We start from the raw sequence: 23,703 nt of genomic DNA, 5'->3' as shown, positions 1-23,703 counted from the left end.
CAGCATGCAGTGTTTTTTACTAGAACATGTGCCCTTCTGGTTCAAAAGAGACTTTAAAAGAGAAGTTAGTAAAGGCTGTGTAGGGGAAAATGCCATTTGAGCAACCTCTCTCAACTACACAAAGCCATAGTAAAGAAAGTAATCAGCCACCTGGACCTAAGTAATCAGTCACCTGGACCTGAAAGACTTCATTAGGGGGCACATTGACAGAGTAGAATAACCCAGCAGAGCGCCTACCTGGATCCTGGGTACATATATAGGTCACAATGTACTTGAGTTTGGAAATGAGCAGTTAAATGCTAGCATTAGTGTGGCGCCTGAGCTGAGTATCTGTGGGGGGCCCTCCGCTTCGCGAGTACCTGCTCTCCGCCTCGGTCTTGTTTGCCTTCAGCATGCCCAGTGATCTGTGAATGACGCATTTAATGATACCGTTTTTCATTGCTAATCTCAGCTGCTGGGAGCAGATTGCAGGGCTTGGCAGAGGACACAGCCGGCAACTGGGCAGTTGCTTGAACTCGCGCGGTGCTTTCTTTCTCACCCCTGCAGTTTAAGCATATGCTTCCATTTATCCCCGCCATAATATCTTCCTCCTGATTACAGATTAAATACTCTCAGAGCAGGGCGAGATGTGCCACTGCCCAGGGTGTCTCACCAGCCAGATTGCTGGAGAATGTTTCATCTGTTCCCTCCGATTCAGTCCGTCGGTATTTCAGATAACCATCTCCAAAGGTAATTGGAAGTGTTGCTCATGGTCGTGCATACGGTAGCCTACTGCTGCAGTGCTAATTGTGCGTTGCCGTAAGGAAGCAAAATGTCCATTTCAACTGCATCACTCCGCTGCTGTTGGAGTGAAAAGAAAATCTTGAAAGCAAATGATATTTATCATAATTAGAGGACAGCCCCATTGCGGGTGTAGGAAGTGAATTTTTCGCTGGGCTGCCTCTAACTGCTGAGTGGAGGTAACTGCCCTGCTCTGGTCCGTGGCAGTGGAACATGTCCTCCATTAGACCCCTCAGTAAATCTTCTGGAACACTGAATTGGTTCGCCTTGTTCTTTTCTGTTGACTTACCACTTGTCACTACCTCATAGCCAAAGATAGAAACGGGTCATTTTAAATATGAGTTGACTTTGCTTGGTTTATTGAAGTGTGTTGTGTGTGTGTGTGTGTGTGTGTGCGTTCGTGCGCGCGTGCGTGCGTGCGTGCGTGCGTGCGTTGTGTGTGTGTGTGTGTGTGTGTGTGTGTGTGTGTGTGTGTGTGTGTGTGTGTGTGTGTGTGTGTGTGTGTGTGTGTGTATGTGTGAATTTTGTAATTACAGCGAGAAACGTGTGCATTGCTACTTATAATCCAAGCTTATGCGAGCAGAAGATTTAAGCTGAGGATGTCATATGCAAGGCATATGCGAAAGGCATTGAGTTGTGTGAGCCCTACTGTGTGTGTGTCTGTCAGAAGATATTTGAGCAAGGTTTGCTGCGCTGTTTTGTGTGCATCACTCATCACACAAAATCACCTCCTACATCAGATAATGACAAAATCCTTTCCTCCTCCATTTCTGTTGCATTACTGCAGCATGAGTTTGAGCCACATGATTACATGATTAAGGGCTGACTAATGAAAGGAGTAATCTTATGGTAAATACCCTTGTTAGTTAAAAGAGAGAATAAACACATCCTTCAGTGGTTCAGTGGTATTTAGTACACAGTAACAAATTGACGCCTCTATTGTTTTTCTAAGTGTAGTAACAGTCCACAAGTGGTATGTTGTGTTAATGGCATAAGTGTTAATGGCATTATGCCAGACGCAATGTGTTAAGTGCCAGTGGCCGTTACATATCAGGGGAATGAATTATGTTATTATTTTTCACACAGTTGCCAGCACTAAACACGATGTACCCATGAATATTAGCACTAACCCACCAGCTGTAGTTGGTAGTTCCATAGACAGTTTGCTCTGAGTTGTAGATTTTTGTGAATTGTAACCCAAACACAAGAGACTTCAGCAACAACAGAACTGTGTAACGGGAGGAATGTGTATGATAACATAGAATGGGAATCAGTGGGTTGTGGCCATTTCACCACTGCAGAACCCAATATGTTATAATTGAGAGTTCTAATAGACCGTATTTTAATGTCCCTCATGAAGGGAGCTGACCTTTGTGCATGAACAAACTCTTTCTTGCTGTCTCACTTACACACGCACACACACACACACACACTCACACACTATATTATCTCTCAGTCTCTTTTTGTCTTTCTCTCATTCTCTTTTTTCTCTCCCGCCTACTCTGACACGCAGGTCCACTCTCTGTAGTTGCATAACCTCCCTAATTCTGCTACGCAAAGTATTCATGTGATGCAGTAATTATGTCGATCTCCATGTGTCACCACGCCAGTCTAATCCACAGGAAGTGATTCGGTCTGACAGCTGTGTGGTTTCATGGGGAGACAGACATTTGACACAGCCTATCACTCCGCACCACACCTCCCACCCGCAGCATCTCACCCACGGACCTCTCCTTCTCACCCTCTGTCTCTTCTCGCCCCTCCCCCCTTTTAAGCTCCTGGGTCAGTGATGCACAGTCCCAATGGCACGCACACACACACACACACACACACACACACACACACACACACACACACACACACAAACACACACCCATTCATACTCACACACATACACACACTCACAATGCTCATCCCAAACAGCTGTTCACTCAAGTTAGTTTCTAGGCCGGCTGCTCGTTGGGAGTGATTTAGGTGATGGCCTGTGATGTCCACCTCGGCTTCCTGCCTACGCAGCCACAGCTCCGGCCTGGCCAGAGTGTCTGCACCGTGGGAGGTGTGAAGGAATCTTTTGGGGCGAGGTCTGATGGACTCATGAAGGACCTGCATATTTGACAGGATTTAAAAACAGACAAACAAACAAACAAGCAAACAAATTCATAATTAAACTAACACGCCCCTCTGCCCTACTCCCAGAGGTCTGCTGTGGTCTCTGCTCTCAGCTGAGGCTCTAGACATGGCTGTGGAAGCTGAGGTGAGGTCTGCTGTGGCCCCCGAGCTGCTTCTAATCTCTAATCCTCCCCTGCCCCCCCCCCCCCCTCCTCTCCCCTGGCGCTGTAACTGAGCCCACAGCCCGCTGTGGGAAGACAGGGATAATGTTCACAGTCGTGAAGAGTTGCTGGACTAGGGCACTGTGGTGGGGACGGGCGCTGGTCCACACCACGGAGTAGCAGGCTTCATATCTTCAGACGCTTGAAAGATAAACATGTTTCAGTCGTGGAGTCACTGGTGCCATGTGACACAGAGTGAATGTGAAAGCTGAAAGGCATAATCATGTCAGTAGATGTAGTACATGTAGATGCCATAGTACTGCAGCTGGGTGGCAGAAGAGTACTTGACAACTTACAATGGAAAAGGGAACATATATGTATATACGTTTATAATATTTATATATATATATATATATACACAGTATATATATATATATATGTTTGAGGCATATAATGTGGTTATGGTCAAATGACAGTGTTTGGATAACTTGCCAGTGTCCATAAGAATGCATATTGGATGCAACTTCAAGAGCACTACAACTGTGCTTTGTGGGTCATAGATGCTTGTCAGCTTCAGTTTGCGAAAATCGCATTGCAACATTCTCTTCTAGGGATACATATACAAGTGGTTATGGTTGGGCTCAATTGATTTATCCATGTCACAGGCAGATAGGCAGTGACACAGAAAGCAGTCTCTTATCTCCTTCAATCTAAAAGTGCACTGGCCAAGAGCTACCCTGCATCCCACTATCTGGAAAGAGAGAATGAATAGCTCGAGGGGCTGCGACTGTGGTTGTCAGGGGAGCCTTAAGGTGCCAGTATGGCTCCTGGGGAAGGAGTTTGCTATGTGGCCTCCCCCCCCCCCCCCCCCCCCCCCTCTCTATCACTGCTGTCTGCCCTGTGTGGTTTATTTGTCTAGCACTCAGACAGCTGGCCTGCTGGTCGGGAGAACTCCAGGGCAGTCTGACAAAAGTCATCTGTTACCGATTCCACATTCCTGGCTGAGAGGACTGCGATTGCCACGCCGTTTGCCAGGCAGGGAGAGAGCGGTCCAGCTTGAGCCCACTTCGATATTTATGCCCTGAATCAGGCCCTGGCTGTGCCTGGTGAACGCTTGTGTTCCATAAAGCACACACTACACGCTGAGTGCCTGAGTGGAGTGGACTCTATTGTTTCTCCTCACTGTCTGAATGTTAATTGCACACAAAGGACCATTGTGGTCACCGGGCGTGGAATGCTCTGCAATCGTTTTAAAAGAGTTTGCTGCGTGCGTTTGGTAATGTCGGGGATGCCATATGAAGCCTTTTCCGTGTGATTCCACAGTGGTCGGTGAACCGTGCGGCACGCTTTCATCAAGCACACAGCAGTAGGTTAGGAATGCGGCCACTGTTAATGGTTAACTCTCATTTTGGGCAAAGGGGAAATAATTCACCTTTTTCAAATGGCAGATGCCAACAAGGTCTGACCTCACTGTTGGCTGAGGTCGTGTTTATTTATTTATTTGTTTATTTAGTAAGCTGTCCGAGCTTGTTTGCACATGGCATTCAGAGTTTGGTGTGTGTGCGTGCTGGGGGAGTGAACAATGGATATTTGGTCAATAACCAAGTGCTCAAAGGTGCACAGGAAAACAAAGGCTTGCATCGCCGTGTCGTGTTCATAGCTCAGACAGAAAGACATTTCCTGGGAGTTGTGTGTGTTGACCTAAGCCTTTTATTCAAGTGTGTTCTTAGGTTTTAAAGTTTGTGTATTTCGAATTTCAGTAAAGCTGTGTAATTGTTGTGTGGCTTCTTCCTCGTTGCAGCCTTTCTTTTGAACGCCCATAACGCATCTCTCAGGCACCAGAATCCCTGATACCATCTGACAAATGACAGCTTCTATTCAGTGTCACGAATGGCTCTGCCGATGTGAAACGCCTCAAACACCAACAAACATGGCATCGGTATCAGATCAGCTGTCAGAAGCGTGTGTGATTTCGGACTCTCCTCCTTGGTCAGATGTTGCCGTCCTCCCATGTGTGACCTTCTGTCGCCCCCGCTGATGTGTGTTTGCTGTGCTTTTTCATCTCGACTCTCTCTGTCTTCACTCTTGGCGTTCAAACGTTTTTCTTTGTCTATTCAGTATTTTTCTCGGGTTTATCCAGTGCTGCGGTTGGACCAGTGGGGCTTTGAAGTGCTGCCGAACTGACGGTCGTGTTTCCTCAACGTGTCTGTTGTTCTTATTAGGTCACCAGGATTTCAAACATGCAAAGGCCTAGCTTAATGATTTAATGACTTAATGACTAGCTTAATGATTTCTTATATTAATTCATGACAGTTGTAAACCTTGATGATTTCTTATGTTAATTCATGACAGTTGTAAACCTTAATGATTTCTTATGTTAATTCATGACAGTTGTAAAAGTTCTACATGTTCTTCTGTGTCGGAGAGCTTGTGGTCTAAACATATAAACAGATGTGTCCGTCATTAGCACTTCCAGCACTTTGATGCTCTTATCCTGAAAGGTGCACTATTCATTGTCTCATAAAAAAACACATTAAGTTACATTAATATTGTAGATCCTGTCCCAGCACCAAAGTATGCATAATGTGTTGTGGTTCACTGCAGTGTTGGGCCAAGCATGTCTTCTTTTTTTGCTTGGTGTGGCTTTCTCTCACTCTAATGCTGTGCCCCCTCATCATCTTCAGTGGATGTCGAATACCATCCCATCCACTAAATCCAGAACTTTCCATCTCAACCATGTTCATAGCTATCCTTCCTTATTAGTGACACAAGTAGGAACTCAAGCACATGCAGAAAGGGACAGACACCAGAAAAAAAAAAGAAAAAGAAAAAGAAAACCTCTCCCTCACAAACATAAAGAATTTTTCCAGCCCTCTGCAATGCAATCTGCAGCTTTTTTTTTGTGAGCACGCTCAGTCCCCTCGCTCCGTCACTCGCGCTTTCATTCGCTAGGGTTGTGTAGTGAAGCGTCACAGCACGGCAGACCAGAGATCCCGCTCGGGGGCACGAGTGAACCAGATCAATCAGCTCGGCTTTGTCAACCCAGGAGAGGACCCCCTCCTTGCATCTGTGCCTCCCTGTACTGTGCTCCGCTCGCCCGGCCTGTCACACGGGAGACCTTAAGTGTCACATCCTTTTGGCAGGCCCTCCGTTTGAGATCATCGCCACAGCCAGGCCTGTAGGATCCCATCACGTTCCCAAGGTGTATTTTTAGGACTGTCCACTTGCCGCTCCGAGCTGGAAATGCGCACAGTGCAATCTAAGATAAAGCGCAGATATCAAAGTAATGGAAAAGCTTAGTCCCCCCCCACCACCACCACCACCACCACCCCAACCCTCAGGGCAGATAGGTGTGCCTTGGCTTATGGCTCACAGCACCTCTGTGTTCACTGTCTGAAAACGACGTGGTTTACGATCCTTACGTACGCCACCAAGGCCCAGGGCAGAATAGTTAAATATAAATGCTGGAACACGGCCAAGGAACTCTGGGGCAGGCTACAGTAAACATACACACACACACACACACACACACACACATATACACACACTCACACACACACACACACACACATCCAACATCCGTCCGGATTTCGCTCCTACAGGAGAAACAACACCGCTTCATGATGTGGATTTATGGGCAGCTTCAATTATCGTTCGACCAACAACCAAGTTGCAATACTGCAGGTTATATACAACAGTATATGGGAATGACGATGTGTTTTTCAAAAACCCAGTTTGCCTTACTACAAGTATGCCTAAAATTACATTAAGATAGTGCACAACATCATGGTATTCTTGTCTCTCTGCTTACTCAGGAATCAGACTCTGTTTTAACCTCTTTACTTGCTGTCTATTGGGTTGTGATAAAGTTCTAGAAGCATCCACTTGATTTAAAATGTCAGCATTGCCCATTCTGTGTTTTCCTACCACACAAGCTTTAGACTATCCTCTAAATGTCTTTAATAGCCAGAGTGCATGGAGAGTGGAGTCACCAGAAGGCAAGGACAATATTATATGAAAAGTTCACACTATTAATAGCATGAAAGATACTGTGTGTCACACTGAAGTATATTTTTTGATGATGTGTGATGTGATGGCCTCATCCAAGATAACACCTGTGAATCAGCACTCAGCACCTAGAGGCAGAGCCTGTTCTAGCTATTTGCTGCCTTCCCCCAGAAACTCATATTGGTTGGGCTTATGATTGTGAGGCTGGGCTTTGGTCAGCGGAGAGAGAGTGAGAGAGAGAGTGAATCAGAGAGAAAGAGTGAGAGAGAGAGAGAGAGAGAGAAATGCTTTCGCTCTTTCACAGCAAGAATTTCATGTCTGAGGAAACAAGGTGATGTCATAGCATTTCTGCGGAGCGATCATGTCAGCCCTGGCTTTCATTGGCGACCGCCCTGCCAACCGACTATGCATTGTTATCCATGGCTTTAGATGAAATATTCATGCCTTTCTGTTGGATGGATTTGTTTGTTGTCTTAGTTACCCTCACAGATAGATAGATCTCGACCCAATAGATGAACCCATTTTGATGTAACATTCTGTTACATTCAGGCTCAACAGCATAGTCTTCAACAAGCGCACGTGTTCACAGAGAGCACCACAGTTGGAGGAATGATGATCACACCCAGTGAAAAGTGACCCTGACACAGGGGAGGAGGAGGAGGAGGAGGAGGAGGAGGAGGGCTATGGAGGAGCAGGGGGGGGAGTCACTCCAGGCCTCAATGTTGGCCAGCAAATCTGTGGGTGTGCCTGCTCCTCTGAGAGAGAGAGCGAGAGAGAGACAGAGAGAGAGAGAGAGAGAGAGAGAGACACAGAGACAGAGAGAGAGAGACAGAGACAGAGAGCGAGAGAAAGACAGAGAGAGAGAGAGAGAAAGGATAACGTCAGGAAATGGGTGAATCACCCAACCACAGATCTCCAAGCAACCATGAATAGTTCCTGCAAACAAAGACAGGTGCTAGAAATGCCGAAGGATGACTGTTTTGTGCTTTTGTAGACTGCAGTGGCTGTGAAAACAAGCGGTTAGTTTAGCTTTAACCAGGGTAGCCCTATGTTCTGAAACAATAGAAGGCAGTAAACAGCCTCAAAACAGTCCAGGAATCGAGTCTTCTTTCAACCTTGCTTTTTTGTGCCTTGCAGGTGTGGTACCATCCCATAATCTGAAGCCGCCCGTGTGTTGTGTTGTTCAAGGGTCACGGTCAGGCTGTGTTTGAGCAGGAGAGAGACGCCAGTGTGTTTTGAAATGTGAGGATGAAGTCACTCATCTGTAGAAGCCCAGTCTCCTTTGTCCTGCATGAACCTTAGGAAGAAGAGACCACACCTTTGTTAGAGGAGCGAAACATAGGATGTGCTCCCTTCCTGCCACTATTCCACTCCCCCATACACACACACACACACACACACACACACACACACACACACACACACACACCACACACACCACACACACACACACACACACACACACACACGCACACACACGCACACACACGCGCACACACACGCATAAAGACACACGCATGCACACACGCATGCACATACACATACTTAAATGAGGTTAGTGATTCCTAAGCAAGAGTTCAGCAAGCATTATCCCTCTCTCCCACCCACCCCCTTCTTTTTCCCTCTTACTCTTGCTCTCTCCTTTCTCTCACTCTCTCTTACACACACACACACACACACACACAGGAATACACACAGACACCCTCCCTCTAATACATGAAAACCTCCCACTCCACACACACACACACACACACACACACACACACACACACAACTTACATAAACATTCTCTCAGCAGTGAGGCCACTGAAAAGCTGGCTGGCTGAACTGGGTTGGCACAGTGGAGGAAGGGCAGGCCATTGGAGCACAGTCCTACACAACACAGCACAGCCAAAGAGTGGACCGGACGAGATTGAGCCGGGGAGGGAGACACACACACACACACACACACACACCCACCCACACACCCACACACTCACACTCACACACGCTCACTCACTCACTGTTGCAGCAGGATAACACTCAACAGAACTGGAGACTTTCTCAGAGACCGGAGACTTTTCTCAAGAGGGTGAGTGCACTCCAACAATACAGAGAAACTCCAAACAGCTCCGGGCATATCAGATTGTGACTTACTCGATAAAAACAGAGTTGATATCTTTCTTGAGGAGTAGTTTGTATGTTGAACCAGTGTAGTGATATCGTACATTATCTGCTGTAGACTCAGAGCTCAGGTTTAGCAGGAAGTGGCTAAAAAGAAAAAGCTATCAGTAGAGCTACTTGTATAAACTGAATTTTGACTTGTTCAGTAGCTTGATTTTGTGTGTGTGCAATTTCATATGCTTAACATATTAGTCAGCCTACAGTGTTATGTGTGTCAGATCCTCAAAATATATATTTATTTTTCCAAGGTATGTCAATGTGATGTTGAACTCATTATTTCCTCTAGCACAATTTGATCTGTTAAACATATTCTGTGATGCGCCTGAAACCAAGAAACGTTGGGGACTTTCTCCTCTCCTCTCTCCCACCTACGGTATTGTCATCCGTTGGCCCAGGCCAGGGCACCACCCAGCGTGGACGGCTCTCTGGAGTGAACCGGTTTGCAGTAGTAAGAGGCTCCCTGTTGGCCGGACACACATAAATACACTTAAGGGGACTGGCAGGAAAACTGAAGGGGCCGTATCGATCTCAGGACTTAATTAAACGAAGGGCTCGTCTGGAATGATAAGTGAGGTCCAGAGGGGGATAGTGAGGGATGAACACACAGGTCTCCCAAGCTCACTTTGATTTCTCACCACTACTCTCAAATGTTAATGTTAATGTGTGTGTGTGTGTGTGTGTGTGTGTGTGTGTGTGTGTGTGTGTGTGTGTGTGTGTGTGTGTGTGTGTGTGTGTGTGTGTGTGTGTGTGTGTGTGTGTGTCTGTGTGTGTGTGTGTGTGTGTGTGTTTAAAGCAGACACGCTTCAGATATCCTTGCCTTTGGAAACTGCTCCGTGGCTGTCTGGGGTTCTCACTGCAGTTTTTATTTAATTTTTTGAATAATAACTCAAATGTCCCATTTTATGGAATAGCTGGAAGATGGTGGCTCCAGACCCGAGAGTACTTTCATGTCTGTGATGGAGCTGAAACTATGTTTCCTTAATCATTCGGTGACAATTTCCATACAGCCCTGCAAACATTAAAAAAGTCTCAGTGGAAATTTTGGACACACACATTTGCTTTTTCTATTGGCCGGCGCCCTCATGCTAAGTTATAGTACCTGGCAGTTAGCTGTATTAGTCTGCACAGTTTGCACTGCATACTTTTCTCTCTTTTTTTTGTGTGTGCTTGTGTTTTTTTTCGATCAGGGTATTTGCCACAGCATAATACAATGCAGGTTGGACCTAGCTCTTCACTATGGTATTGCATACCAGCCAAGAGGTTTTTGGCACGCCCGGCTCCCGGGCTAAATGAAGCATGTTATAAAATAGTGCTGGCCGATGAGGCTTAATTGTTTTGGTGAGCTGCTGAACTGCTGATGGAGACAACGCAGCCCAAATCTTTTGATCCGCGTCCGTTTGTGTCCGAGGCTGTCCGGGGGAGCGTGCGGTCTGGTTCACATTCCTCTAACACTGCTGACCCAGGTTTATGTTCAGGCACAGCCGTGGGGGCACCGTGCCAACACTGAGCTCCGCTAGATGCGGCGGGACGGGGACCACACGGGCGGCTGGTGGGGTTAGTGCAGACGGCGGGCAACAGGTGTGAGGTTCAGAGTAGGAGACTGAGGAGTGATGGGAATTCAACGATGTGTTGACGTGGCCTTTATGTTTGTGTGTGTGTCTGTGTGTATGTGTGTGTGTGTGTGTGTGTTTGTGTGTGTCTGTGTGTGTGTGTGTGTGTGTGTGTGTGTGTGTGTGTGTGTGTGTGTGTGTGTGTGTGTGTGTGTGTGTGTGTGTGTGTGTGTATGTGTGTGAATACACCTAGCTGAAGCCTCACTTTCAATATCTTTGTTTGGAGGTCAAAGCTTACGAAACATGAGCCGAATAAAATGCGCCAGCTTTTGCCTTACCTCTGTCTGGCAGGCTGAGCACAGGGTTGGGGTTGGAAGTAAGACATGTCCTACATGTGTGGAGTCATGTCCTCGTATGAGGGTTTGTGTGTGGTTGGAGATTAAGGCATGTGCACTTCATGCTTCAGTGTGTGCCAAATTAGATGCTTCTGAGGACTTGCATGTTGGTGAGAAAGACAAGTTTGTTTGAGTTTAAGGCTATATGGTTTTACTGTAGGGCAAATCAGCTGCTTATGAGAGTTGCACAGGCACTCTACGGAAGCTTAGTGATCATAGTGTAAGCACTCATCTCCAAGGTAACCAAGGTACATCACACAGAATGTAAATCCTAGAATGAACATGGATTAGGATTAAAGATCGGAAATTTAATTTGTTTTGGCAACATCATAAAATGTATCTTCACACTGGCTGAGTACACACACATAAATGCCCAGATGACTATGCTGCTTTTTCTGAGTCTTAATCACCCAGCTGTCCTTGCACTGACATTTTTAAAGTAGAACATCTTTGTCTGAGTCATGGCCGTCAAGTAAGCCTCGGCTTTGTCCTGCGTTTGGACGAGAAGCTCTGTCTCCAAACGGACAGGCAGCTGAGTCTGATGTCATGTTCTGTTAGCACAAACAGAATAAGTGTGTAACTGACGAGCTTGCAGGACCTTCTACCACCCTCCGCAAGATCTTCTCTTGGCCATGTTTTTTCCCCTGCAATGCTATGCCATTTATTCCTGTTTTACACGATTGTGTCTCTCTTGAGGACCGGCTTTCCCCCTCAACACATGGCAGACTGCTTAATTAAGGCGCAGTTCGAGATCTATAGGAGTATTATGTGACTTAAATCCCATGAATATGGATGGGGCAGTGGGAGCTGCATCTGAGTCACTTGTCTTCCAGTCCACTTCACTGCTTGCGGAGCTGTGAGGCTGATGAGGTTAGTGGCCCAAACCCTCCTGCGGTGAGTTAAGAATACCTCACTGCATCCTGGGTAATCTCAGTTCGCCATAACACGTCAGTGAGGTAGCTGGCCTTATTATCGGTATCCACTATTTCGCTGTGGATGTTCGCGTGTATGTACAATTCATAAACATTTGCCACACCATTACGAATTGATTTGATAATATTAGTTGAGTGTGTGAAATAAACAAGAGTTAATGAATGGAATGAAACGTTGTGGAGAGAGGGTGCCTGCTGGACGAGTTTCTGTGTGTGCATATGTTCTGTGTCCATCTGGATGACACATGAGAGTGTACTGTAAGTGTCAATGCTTTACATGTGTGCCAAATGGGCCGGTCTGTGTACTAAGCCTGCAGGGCATTAGAACCAAACAAAAGAGTGCCCAGCGCATGCCCACTGTAAACATTTATCGTACACTTTCAGATTTACGAACTGTGCTCGACACTGATCGGAATGTACCACCCTGAGAAGGCTGATTCTGTAGACTTCTGACATATTTGAAAGCAGCTTTTTTAAAATAATTAGTCAAGTTTACTTACAGTTGTCTCGGCTTCATTTGGACTGACACTCGGACCGAATTCCCCCACGGATATGTGTAATGGAAAGGCCTAATGCTGACTGCATTGGTTGTTGCTACAGCACCGGGGTTATAGAGACAGACTCAGCTCCTTTATCACAGCTGTCAGGCCTTTGAGACGTTTTATTCCTATCTGATACATTTTCCTATCTGAAAACTTCACTGAGTCTGAATACTTCACTGCCCGAGACGAGCTTGCCAGATGTTCAAGGTGCATTGTGGTGCAATCAGTGTGAGGTCTCCCATGTTAATCTCAGTCCGGTCTTGAAAAAGCATAGTTCCTGAAGCCCTCTCCATGAAACAGTAAACAGGTGAGGACTTTAAAATCGTATAGTCTAGTGACCAGGCCGTCCTCGTCAGCAGACGAAGGAGTAAACCGACCCCGCGGAATAACAAACAGCTCCCTCGTCTTTCGGCAACGTTGTGTGCTAAAAAACCTCTCCCTCTTCAGTAGTTACACAAACCCTCATGAAGAACAACACACAGTTCCAGGCAGCAAAAGTAAAGTCAAGGCCGTGCTCAGTGTTTTTTCGTGTTAACCCAAGGAGAGCTCTGGGCAGAGCGGTGTTGAGAGTAGTGGATTTCATTTTGCAAAATATGAACATTTATGGCCGATTTTGGACACGTAGCAAAGAACACACAGAGTGGAAATGTTTTGGTCCACATGAGAATCTGAGCGGGGATGTATATCCTGTTGGACACCGTGGGCTCGCCGGTACTGAACTGAGAGCTCACAGTTCATGGAACATTCCTTGGTCTGGAGTCATATAATGGCAGGAAGAGCTGAATATGCCAAAAACATAAGCAATAGAGTTTGAACCAGTCGCATTATGGACACCTTGGAAAGGTTACGTGTCGTTTACTCCGATTATCCCTTGCCTACGTTTATAAGCATTCAGAAAACACTACGTAAAGAAAACTTTTTTGTATCTATGATTTTACTCTTTAAGAGTTCTTTTCAAGAGACCCATCAGGGCAAAGCTATGTCACAATGCATTGTTCTTCTATGTAGCGATGGAAACTAATATGAAGTGAGTTTCTGTGAAATATGTGAAATACGCCGTTCAGACACTCTTCTTCTAAGTCCACTGCAGCTCTTTACTTCGTTCTCAAATCATTTCCAAAAGGGACCATAACACAGAAAGGCTAGTTCCAAATGTCATAAATTAAACATACTCAACATTAGACTTGGAGGTTGTCTGAGGGAAAAAAGACACATTTGGGCAACTGAACACACAACTTATTATATGGAGACTTTTAAGTGCTGTTAAGCAATGGCAAGAATGTCTTCCTCAGAGGAAGTGTACACATGACATGTGGACCGAGCCAAGAGCCCCACTTACCATCTAACCACACCGGCTTTACTGTGTGTGAGATGGTCCTGATCCAGTTGGAGACACACTGCAGTCCAATAGGGAGTGGTTACTACATTCCCAACCGATTACCCAAGACGTCCCAGCGCCATCAGCACTATAGAATGTGGCCATGATGACTGAAGCTGATTGCAATAGAGTTTGAAAATCACTGGATCTTATAGATTGTAATGACAGGCTTGGTTAAGCTTAATCCACAACAAGCATGGAGGAAATGCACACATTTGTCTGATCTTCTCGCACTGTCAAGTGAGATTATACATGACACATGCAAACATTCTTGTAGAGTATGTAGAGGGGACAGTGGTTTGCTATAGATGCAGTATGGTAAGTTTAGATGTAGTATGTACTCAGTAGCATCTGTTCTGTCACACACAGTTTTAGACTGTGACAAGTAAAACTGCAAATCTAAGTACACGAGCAAGCAAACAGGAGAACATTGCACTGATAAAACTAATTATTTTCTTATTATCCAGTACGAAGGTAAGTATGCTAAGCTGCTTATCACAGCTGGTACAGGCACCCATGGTCCATGCAGATTTTCCAATGAGCACAGATTTGAATACAGGCAATTTTAAAAAGTCCTTTTCCTGAAAGAGTCAAACAAGAGGGTGCTGAATCTTTTTATTTTTTTTAATAATGCCAAAAACTTCCCACACGAATCAGAGCAACTAGTGACAAACGGCAATCAAAAGCTCTGGAAATCATTTAAAAAGTTACATTCAGCTGGAGACCGTGAAAGAGCTGACCTTATCTAAAACTAGTAATGAGTTGTAACTAGTAGTTTTAATAGTAATAAGGACATGGTGTTTTCATCTGACTCAGCATCACATTGTATCAAAAACTGCTGAGTCATGGCGCAACTACTACATTATATAAAAAGACAGAACAAAGTTTTAAGAACTTTGGTACTGAAAGCTACCCTGTCCTCCTGTCTCCGTCTGTCTTCCTGGCTCTGAGAGTGTAAACAGGCTGCTGCTACAGGAGGACAAACAGGTTCTCAGCTTGAGAATTGTGACTTTTCCAGCTTAAGTATTTCAGATGTTATCTGATCAGATCCAGTGTCTACTCGTCGACTACAGAATCATAGAGAAATACAGCTGTGTGAGGGAGAGATCAGGACAGTGAGGCAGGTACCTGCCCATGCAGGTAAACCATCAAACTGTTCAAAATCTGTTTGTGCTCTAGAGTTGCCATAATTACAGTGGCATGCTCACATCTCCTGTCAAACACACACAGGCACACACACGCGCACACACACACACACACACACACACACACACACACACACACACACACACACACACACACACACACACACACACACACACAGGCCAGCTTGCAGAGCTAACTGCCTTGGCTGGGTTTTATTTAAATTGTCTCAGTTTAGCAGCACAGTAGTTTGAGATGGACAGGTTTTTTTTCAGTCATAGATTTAGAGCTTTGTTGGCTAGTGTCCTACATGGGTGTGGTAATTAGAGAATTAAAATCCGGCAAACAAAAGCTGTATCCCACTGAAATATGGGCCTCTTTGACCGCATTAATGCATTGAGTGAAAATCTCTCTAGTTTTAATTTCTTCATTCACCATCCATCTTTAATTGGTAAGCTACTCTTGCATTAATTACTTCTGGTGTTGTTCCGCTGTTCTTTTCCTCGTTTTTCTTCTGTGGTGAGTTTCCTCCTACACTGCACTTTAGCTGGTGCCTCATCATGTTCCTGGAGTTAATCACCTCTACCACAGAAGGATTACTTTCTCCCTGTGCTATGTTAAAACACTGGAGCCCCTGCCAGGCATTCTCTAAGCATCTCTGTCATAGAGAGCTAGATAATGAGGCCCCTTGTCTGGCCCTATACCCACGGTGCCCATCCCATGACAACTTAATGACAAGCAAGCAAGCAAGCAACAAACAGGTATTAGGCTAATTGTGTTGTTTGTATTTGTGTGTGTGTGTGGGGGGGGGGGTGTGGGTGTGTGTGTGTGTGTGTGTGTGTGTGTGTGTGTGTGTGTGTGTGTGTGTGTGTGTGTGTGTGTGTGTGTGTAGACTTCTCACAACGAGTGCTGGTAAAAAAAAAGAGATAAGAGAACCTAATGAACCTAATGATGGAAAGGTTGCGCAATCATCCTGTCCCATTTTTCCACAATCCTGCTTCTTTCCATTTAGTGTTAATGGCACGAATGGATTCATCATTAGGAGAACTCAACAGTGTCATTACATCTGACTTGATCAGACCCAATATATACATCCACACAGCATACATACAGGATTACAAGATGGATGCATAAGACTGCATGAGCCCCTCATTTAGATTCTGTTCATCATGCATCACACCATGCTGCAGTTTAAATGATTCTACATGACTCCTACTGTGCTCCGGCGTGAATTATACAGACAATGGTTGTCAAACAAATGCGCACAGACAAACACCCCCCCCCCACACACACACACACACATACACACACACACACACACACAAATACGCTAAAACCAACGGGAGGAATGAATTACGTCAGCCTGTACAACCGAAGGATATCCTCAAGTGTCCGTAATTTGACCTTCCTCTCTGAAAAATAAGCGCACAAACAATGGAGTTTTCTCCGTTCCTCTTACTGTGGGAGGGAAGAGATAAGGATCAGCACTCTGTCGATTGAAGCTGGTGAAGGGGGAAATGGTTTTTCCAGGAAAGCTCTCACATACACCTTCTACCTTCACAGTGGGACAGCTGCTCAAAGGGGAGCTCCATCAGTGGGTGGGTGTCAATAGCTGGTGACAGGGGGGAGGACGCAGTGACCTCCTGAGGGTTCGACATCACATCAGGGGGAATATTTTGAATGTTTTCTACGTGATGTCAACACTCCTGATCCCAGAAGAAGACTATAAGAAAAGACAAGTTGCTAATTAAAAGCTGCGTTGCTCATATCCTTGTTGCTCATCCTTGTGGCTCTCTTAAAAGCTATCTAAATGTAATATGTGCTGAACGGAGGCTTTAATTGACTCCTATACATTTGCAGCCAATCAGAGAGCCATAACTGAACACTCTGATATTTTACTGCAGTCTCAAGTGGCAGGCTGTCAAACTCTCCTGGAATGGCGAACAAAACAAGTCATTTATTATTCATGTAACAGTATAACTCTGCTCTGTTCATTTTACTGTTTGGGAATAGGTCTATGTGCCAATGTTTTTTCTGCCATATAGCACCTCTGACTGAGCAGACAGACCAGGCCACCGAATAAATATTGTGTTAACGTGACGGCAACACAAGGCATTTTTTGTGAGATGACTCTAGCGTCCACTTGCTGACCTTTATCAGTTATCTACAACCTATAGTTTTAGCCATGCAAGCATTGATTTAAAACATTAAATCAAGACTATTACACATTATCATTACAAGATTATTACAAAGACTTTCATTCACTCAGAGCACTCTTTTAGACCACTAGTTTACTGCATTTCCAGTTCAAAACAAAGGTCACTGCAGACTTTTCTGCGCTACAATTCCCCTTGGCTTAGTTTGGAGGAGAGAGTGTAAGCTATGTCACCTCAGCCAAAGGTGAGAGACCTGCTGTTGTCCCACTAGCCTACTGAACGTCTGTTTGCCGTTGAACACAAGCCATGAAATATTAGAGAAGAGGGTTGCAGGTCTTGAGGCAGATCCCAGCAGGGTGATTTCAGGCAAAATGACAAGCGCTGCTTTGAGATCCGGGAACACACCCATTCCCATTAACTCTCCTGCATCTTTTCCACTGTGGCGGACAGAAATCAGGGGAGAATAGAATCCCCAAACCAAAAGGGTTTTTACTATAAGCTGTGTGTGGGAATTCAAATAGCTCTTTGGACGTTACTGCAGTGCTGTTGGTAGCGTGTTTGCACCACAGTGCATAGTTACGGGCTTAACCGTAGCCACAATATGAAACCTGGGTGGATTAAGAAAGGTGATGCCATGTATGATTAAACAATTCATTTTGTCTTGGTTGTTCACATCCCCCCAGAACACTGACAAAAATGTCTCCCACATACTGAAGGACGTACCATAGATATGCACCATAGATGGCATCTTAGACTCTCCGTCTCCTTCCCACATCATCTCTGTGAGATAATGAATAAAGCGGATTACAGCTGCTCTCTCATTAGACCTATGATGCTTTGAAGTCAGAAGCTATCATTGGTCGGGGAGCTCTGCACGATAATGCTCTTTATGAAGCCAATATAGCGGTTTAGCGGCAGGCAGAACCTGCACACCAGTCAGTCATGTGGTGTCTGATAGAGATTTAGGGAGGCCTATTTTAGCAGTGAATTTCTTGAGTTGGCATGTGGAGTCTTTACATGCCTGGCTCTGCCAGACCACATTTATGGGCGGCAGTTGTATTCGACGTCAGACCATGTGTCAAGTTAGTTTAGTATGGATACCAAAACAAACCTGCATTCTCCCAGGCTACAGCCTGCAATCAGGCAATCGGCATGCCATCTTACACTACCAATTCAGAGATCTGTGTATATATGTTGCAACTTGCATCGTGTGAATGATTTACACTACTTAATACCATACAGTAGCTGTTTACACTATGACAGCCTTCAGGCAACTGCCTCTCATGGCTAAATATAGGTCTACTCACACACGTTATCAAACGCAGAACCACACTACCATACCTTTTCTAAATGTATTGCTTGGTCTTTGGTGGAGAGACAGATTTGGATAGAAACAGATGAGTACCAAACAGCCTGTGAAATAACATCCACACGCCTTTTTTTCACTGGTTTGCAATCATCACATTCTCAATCAACAGAGAGCGCAGTGGCACTGACCTCAAATGCAGTTACACGGCAGCGGACCGGCTCTCACAGGGCCAGTGGCGGCCTCCTACAGGCGAGTAATGAGCCATCGGACGGAGCGCTCGCACGCCGGCTCCTGTCCGGGATGCAGGCTGTTTACGGGGTGACAAATGCCTTGTTTGTTGCCGGCCACACATCACCGTAATTGCTCTTGCCTGGCTAATGTCACTCTGCTCCTTTGATAGTCATTCCGGCTACTGGATTAATTGTCTGTCCTTCTAATGAGGTGTAGCCATTGGACCATATGTGCAGCCACCTCCTCCTGAGGCGTCATTGGTGTTTTGTACTGTTCATAGCTGGATAAGGAGCCATTATTATGGGAGGGAGAGGGAATGAAACATGGACGCAAACAGGTTATTCGGACACATTACTACCGGTGCAGCTGCTCCCCTCGCCTCAAATAAAAATTTCTTTTTCCCCTTCTTTTTATTATCACCCCTCAGAGCTCGGCCACAGCAGCAACCAGAGGCTGGCTGCGGCAGAGAATGAGGCCCTCGGCCAACACCACAGCAGCAGTGCAGACGACAGTGACCACTCGGACCCCTGGTCTCCGCGCACTCTCCCCAGACGCTACACAGTAGGGGGTCCTCGCAGCGCCGGGGACGTACTGGCAATGCAGCCGCACAACGTGGACCGCAAGCGAGAGGCCTTCCTGGAGCACCTGAAGCAGAAGTACCCGCACCACGCCTCCACCATCATGGGCCATCAGGAGAGAGTCAGGGACCAGGTAAGGACAGCCAGGAGCCACTCCTGTTCTCCTAGTCAGTAGGCAGTGTCACTGTTGTGTCGTATAGATCATGGATCAGTGATGGGCAGCACATGCAAACGCTCACCTTGCACATATCTGTTTGCTCAGTTAGAATAATACAGAGTGATGCTGAAGACCTTTGAACCTTTGAAAAAATTCCTGCACTGCTAAATATTACCAGAAGGTAGTTATTTTTGACATTCAATGAGTCGACAACTATAATTCCCCTTTCACTAAGCTTGTGGTTTCATTTGAGTCACTGATATACTGTATCCTTGTCTAATAATGCATGTAAATTACACCTCCTGAGTTTCCAGTTGATATTCTTCATTTTCTGGATACATGCTGTGCGAGTACTGTGGGAATGGTTATAAGTACCTCCACTACCACTGGAAACTTTCAGTACAATTATCAACCACATATTTTCTACATGTGGGTCAGACCTCTGTGCACTGCATGGACTGTGTCAAACTTGTTGCATATAAAAGCAAAGCCATTATCTCTGGCAAATAAGTCAATGTGTTATCTGAATGTCAGACCAAGTTTTGTTTTAGGTCATATTCTGAATAATTTTCCTCCACTATTGTGAGTCTTTGTTTGGCATTTTTCTTGTGTATGGTGTATACATTACAAGCTAATAACACCCACATTAATATACAGTAACATATTAAATGCCTTGGAACCGAAATCACCACTAGATGGTATCAATGACATACTTCAGAGACCTATTGTCTTTTTCCGAAGAAAAAGGGTATTTCATATCTACTGTTCTAAAATATCGTCTGAAAACCTCCCGATATTCAAGATGCGCTTTAAGCGTCCTGGACATTTTCACTTCTATACTATAGCTCCAGCTTAATCTAGAGACTCGGTTGAGACTTATTGTCATGGAGTTGAAAAATATATATTATTTTAGTCTGAATATACTCAATGTACGTTTGGAAATGAAGTCTAATGGTTAAAGTTCCTCTTAGTTTGATGACAAATGGCAATGAAAGCCTACAGCGCCGTAAGCAGTCTAATGGTAAAAACTGATAAAAGTTGAACTGCTCCATGACTCAGTCTAACAAAACGGACAGTGAAAGACTCAGGTAACACCGCATGTGTGGGTGTGGTTAGTTACCATGGAGGGGAGTGGTGTCATTGGTGAGACGGCTCAGTTTACAGGCAAATACCCACCCACTATCACATCGGAATCAAGAGTTATGCTTTTTTTTTTATTACCAACGCGTGTGCTTACCACGTCCCGTTTCGAGACAGAAAAAAATATGCTACTTTTTCTCGAAGTTCCGACCGAGTTGGATATTGGATCCATTTTTTAGCTAAGAAATCGCGAAAACGTGGACGTCTCTTTCAGGATTACTCCAGAGCATGATTGCAGCGCCACTGGGTTAGTGTGATCATGTGCTTTTCAAGTTGTGACAAGTTTGTATTTGACGCTCGATCAAGATTACTTTGTGTTGTATTGTTAACTTTGGGTTATCTTTGTTTCTGGACGCTCCGTTTTACACCATTTAATCATGTAAAGATAACAAGTTTATGCTCTGTTGCTCCGTAAGAATTTAATATGGTCCAAATGGACAGTACCGAGATGGCGTAAGGGCTGCTCATTTTTTTCCCACATGAATTTCATTCAGTTATGCCAAGTAAGCTAAACAGGTCTGTGTCTGTCTCCTTTGTATTCTGCATTGGGTGAGAGGAGAGCCTTGTAGGCCTATATCAGCGTTTTCTGTTGTAGGCTATACACTGATGTGTACTTGTTGAAAGAACTGTAAACTGCTTGTGACATCAACGTTATTATTTGTATCAACTGTTTGTAGTTGGTTTTGCGTTTTAGAACATACCATTTTAATATATGGTTGTTTACGGAACGCGCGGAATAGACCGGAATCTGGAATCTAGATAATAAAGTATCAAATTTCACCTACTTGCAACAATTGCTGCTGTTGCTTTGAATAATGAAATGTTCTGGTAGCGTTAGTCGGCTTGGATACTCTTCATTCTCAAGGTTGCCCGCAGAGAGCAGCCCCCTCAAATATGTCATTCCCCCTTGGATATTGCAACACCAGGAGCCCACATATCCCGTGGGAGTTAGTCGCATTCTCCTCCTTTTTGGCTTAATAGTCTGCCAGCCGTGCACCTAGATGGATGAAGGGTCAGGAGTTTGGGAGACATGATTTATTCTGTCCTGCCAAGCCTTTCAAAGAGCTGGCATATGACCAGCGCAGATGAGGCCAGGGCTTTTGCCTCTTCATCTGCCTGTGATTAAAGGAGAATGCAGTGAACTGTTAGAGGTGGTGCTCTGATGCCTTCTTTCTATTTTATCACTAGACTTCCTCTCTCTCCCTCATTCTCCCTCTCCCATTCTCTCTCTCTCTCTCTCTCTCTTTCTCTAATATCTGTGTCTCTTTCTTTCTTTCTCTCACTCTGTCTTCCTCTTTCCCATCCCCATGATGACTGTTTAACAGACACACTGTAACACTCTTTGTGACAGCATGTGAGTGCTACCGTATGTTGACCCAACTCTCCTGAATGCCCGGAGTCCATTCTAGATTGATTCCTGTAGTGTTGGCTAGCATTCATAGGAGCCACAGCTGATAGTATGCTTGCGGAAGTGTTAGCAGATGTAGGGTACCACAGCTTTCTGTGTGTTTATGTGTGTGTGTATTATTTATGCCTGTTTAAATACGGAAAATACAGATATTAGGCTTTTTGATGTTTATGCACCTTAACCCTCAGTTGTGACCCAAATTGTAACACAAATCCCTGCCAAAGACTAAAATGCTTTGCTGAAGTGCAACTAGCAGTCGGTGCATATGAACCGCTTTGATCCCCGTCAGGCCCAGATCTCAAACGCAGTGTGGGCACACTAGGCTATTCTTACTGGCAGACTGTGAAAATGGTTTTGATTTGATGCCAGGTAAACCGCAGTGCCTGTGCACAGATAACATCACACCCAGTCATCACCTCCACCTCTCTGCTAGCACCCTCAGAGCGTGAGGTGAGCTTTGTGACCGTGTTAACCGTGTAGAGTGAGGGGCACACTTCTGTGCAGTGTAGTAACCCGTGAGTAGTCATTGTAAGTCGCTTTGGATAAAAAGCGTCTGCTAAATGACTAAATGTAAATGTAATGTAAAATGTAGTCAGGCTCTGACATGGCTCATGGCGCTGATGAAATTAAGAGTGGAAAGCTTTTAGCTGGGGCCAGACAGCCAGTGTACAAAGTACATTGTTTGATTAACTGATTCCTGACTATACGAACGAGGTGATGTGATCCAGAATTTACTGTGCATTGAATGAAAGCTATCAATCACTGTAATATATACTCTGTTACTCTCAACGACAGCAGCAAGCATCAGCCAAAAGGTTTCAGGTGTTTTGCTGTTGATCCAGCATGCCTCAGTGGGCTGTTTAGTGTGGTTTGTGAGGCGTCTGAGGCCTAGGCTCAGATATGCGCCTGAGGCACTGATCTGTTGTCAGACAAGCCTGGTGTGGTCAACCCCCGACTCAAAACACTGACATTCCTATCGGGCTATGTGGTCCTCACAGTTCACCGGCAGCTCACACACACGCCACACATTAATGGTTGAAGGTCCAGATCGTCAGTCAGACATACTTTTTTTTGGAAAGTTGGGGAGAACAAGCATCTCTGTCACCGAATGCCCCTGGCTTGTTTCAATCAAAACCGCTTTTCCCATGCCAGTGTGACGTTGACGTTGACGAAGTATTCATAAATTCCCACCCGCAAAAATAAATGAGTGCTGTCATCCAGTTCAGCTCAGTCATTGTTTGCCGAAACTTCGCTACAAACCGATAACAGAAAGTTCAAAATGTAACACGTGATGAATGTCTTCTATTCATGCGTTTGACATCCGGAATCCACCTTGTGTCACAGGAATCAATCCTACACTAGGGTCTAGTGCAAACACACATGGCTCAGCTTAAAGTGTGCTCACCGGAAGAGGACTAGCTGTACCTGTTTGGTCGCACATCAGATGCTTGTTGACACGACACTTTACTGATGTAATGTAAGAGAACTGCTTTGATCTCTCAGCTAGCTGCTGTGGCTGCGGCTCCGGCTCCGGCTGCTGTTTGGATGGAATACCTGGTGTGG

The 23,703-nt window shown here is 45.2% G+C and overlaps 1 protein-coding gene across 6 annotated transcripts in view; it reads left to right on the top strand.

The window, feature by feature from the left end:
* si:ch211-207d6.2 (sickle tail protein) overlaps positions 1-23,703 on the top strand; it is a 64,043-nt gene that overhangs the window by 13,578 nt on the left and 26,762 nt on the right. For 4 of the 6 annotated variants that reach the window (XM_031562856.2, XM_042703796.1, XM_031562857.2 and 1 more), the window contains exon 2: positions 19,285-19,568. In XM_031562856.2, coding sequence (XP_031418716.1) covers positions 19,285-19,568 — 284 coding nt within the window. Of the gene's footprint in view, positions 1-8,867; positions 9,130-19,284; positions 19,569-19,953; positions 20,980-23,703 lie in introns of those variants that run through there. The other 2 variants (XM_031562858.2, XM_042703797.1) reach the window with 2 other exon arrangements.

Source organism: Clupea harengus, chromosome 25, assembly GCF_900700415.2.
Source record: "Clupea harengus chromosome 25, Ch_v2.0.2, whole genome shotgun sequence".
In the NCBI taxonomy this organism is placed as follows: domain Eukaryota; kingdom Metazoa; phylum Chordata; class Actinopteri; order Clupeiformes; family Clupeidae; genus Clupea; species Clupea harengus.
Note: the sequence above shows the minus strand (reverse complement) of the source record. Positions and strands in the feature narration are given on the sequence as shown.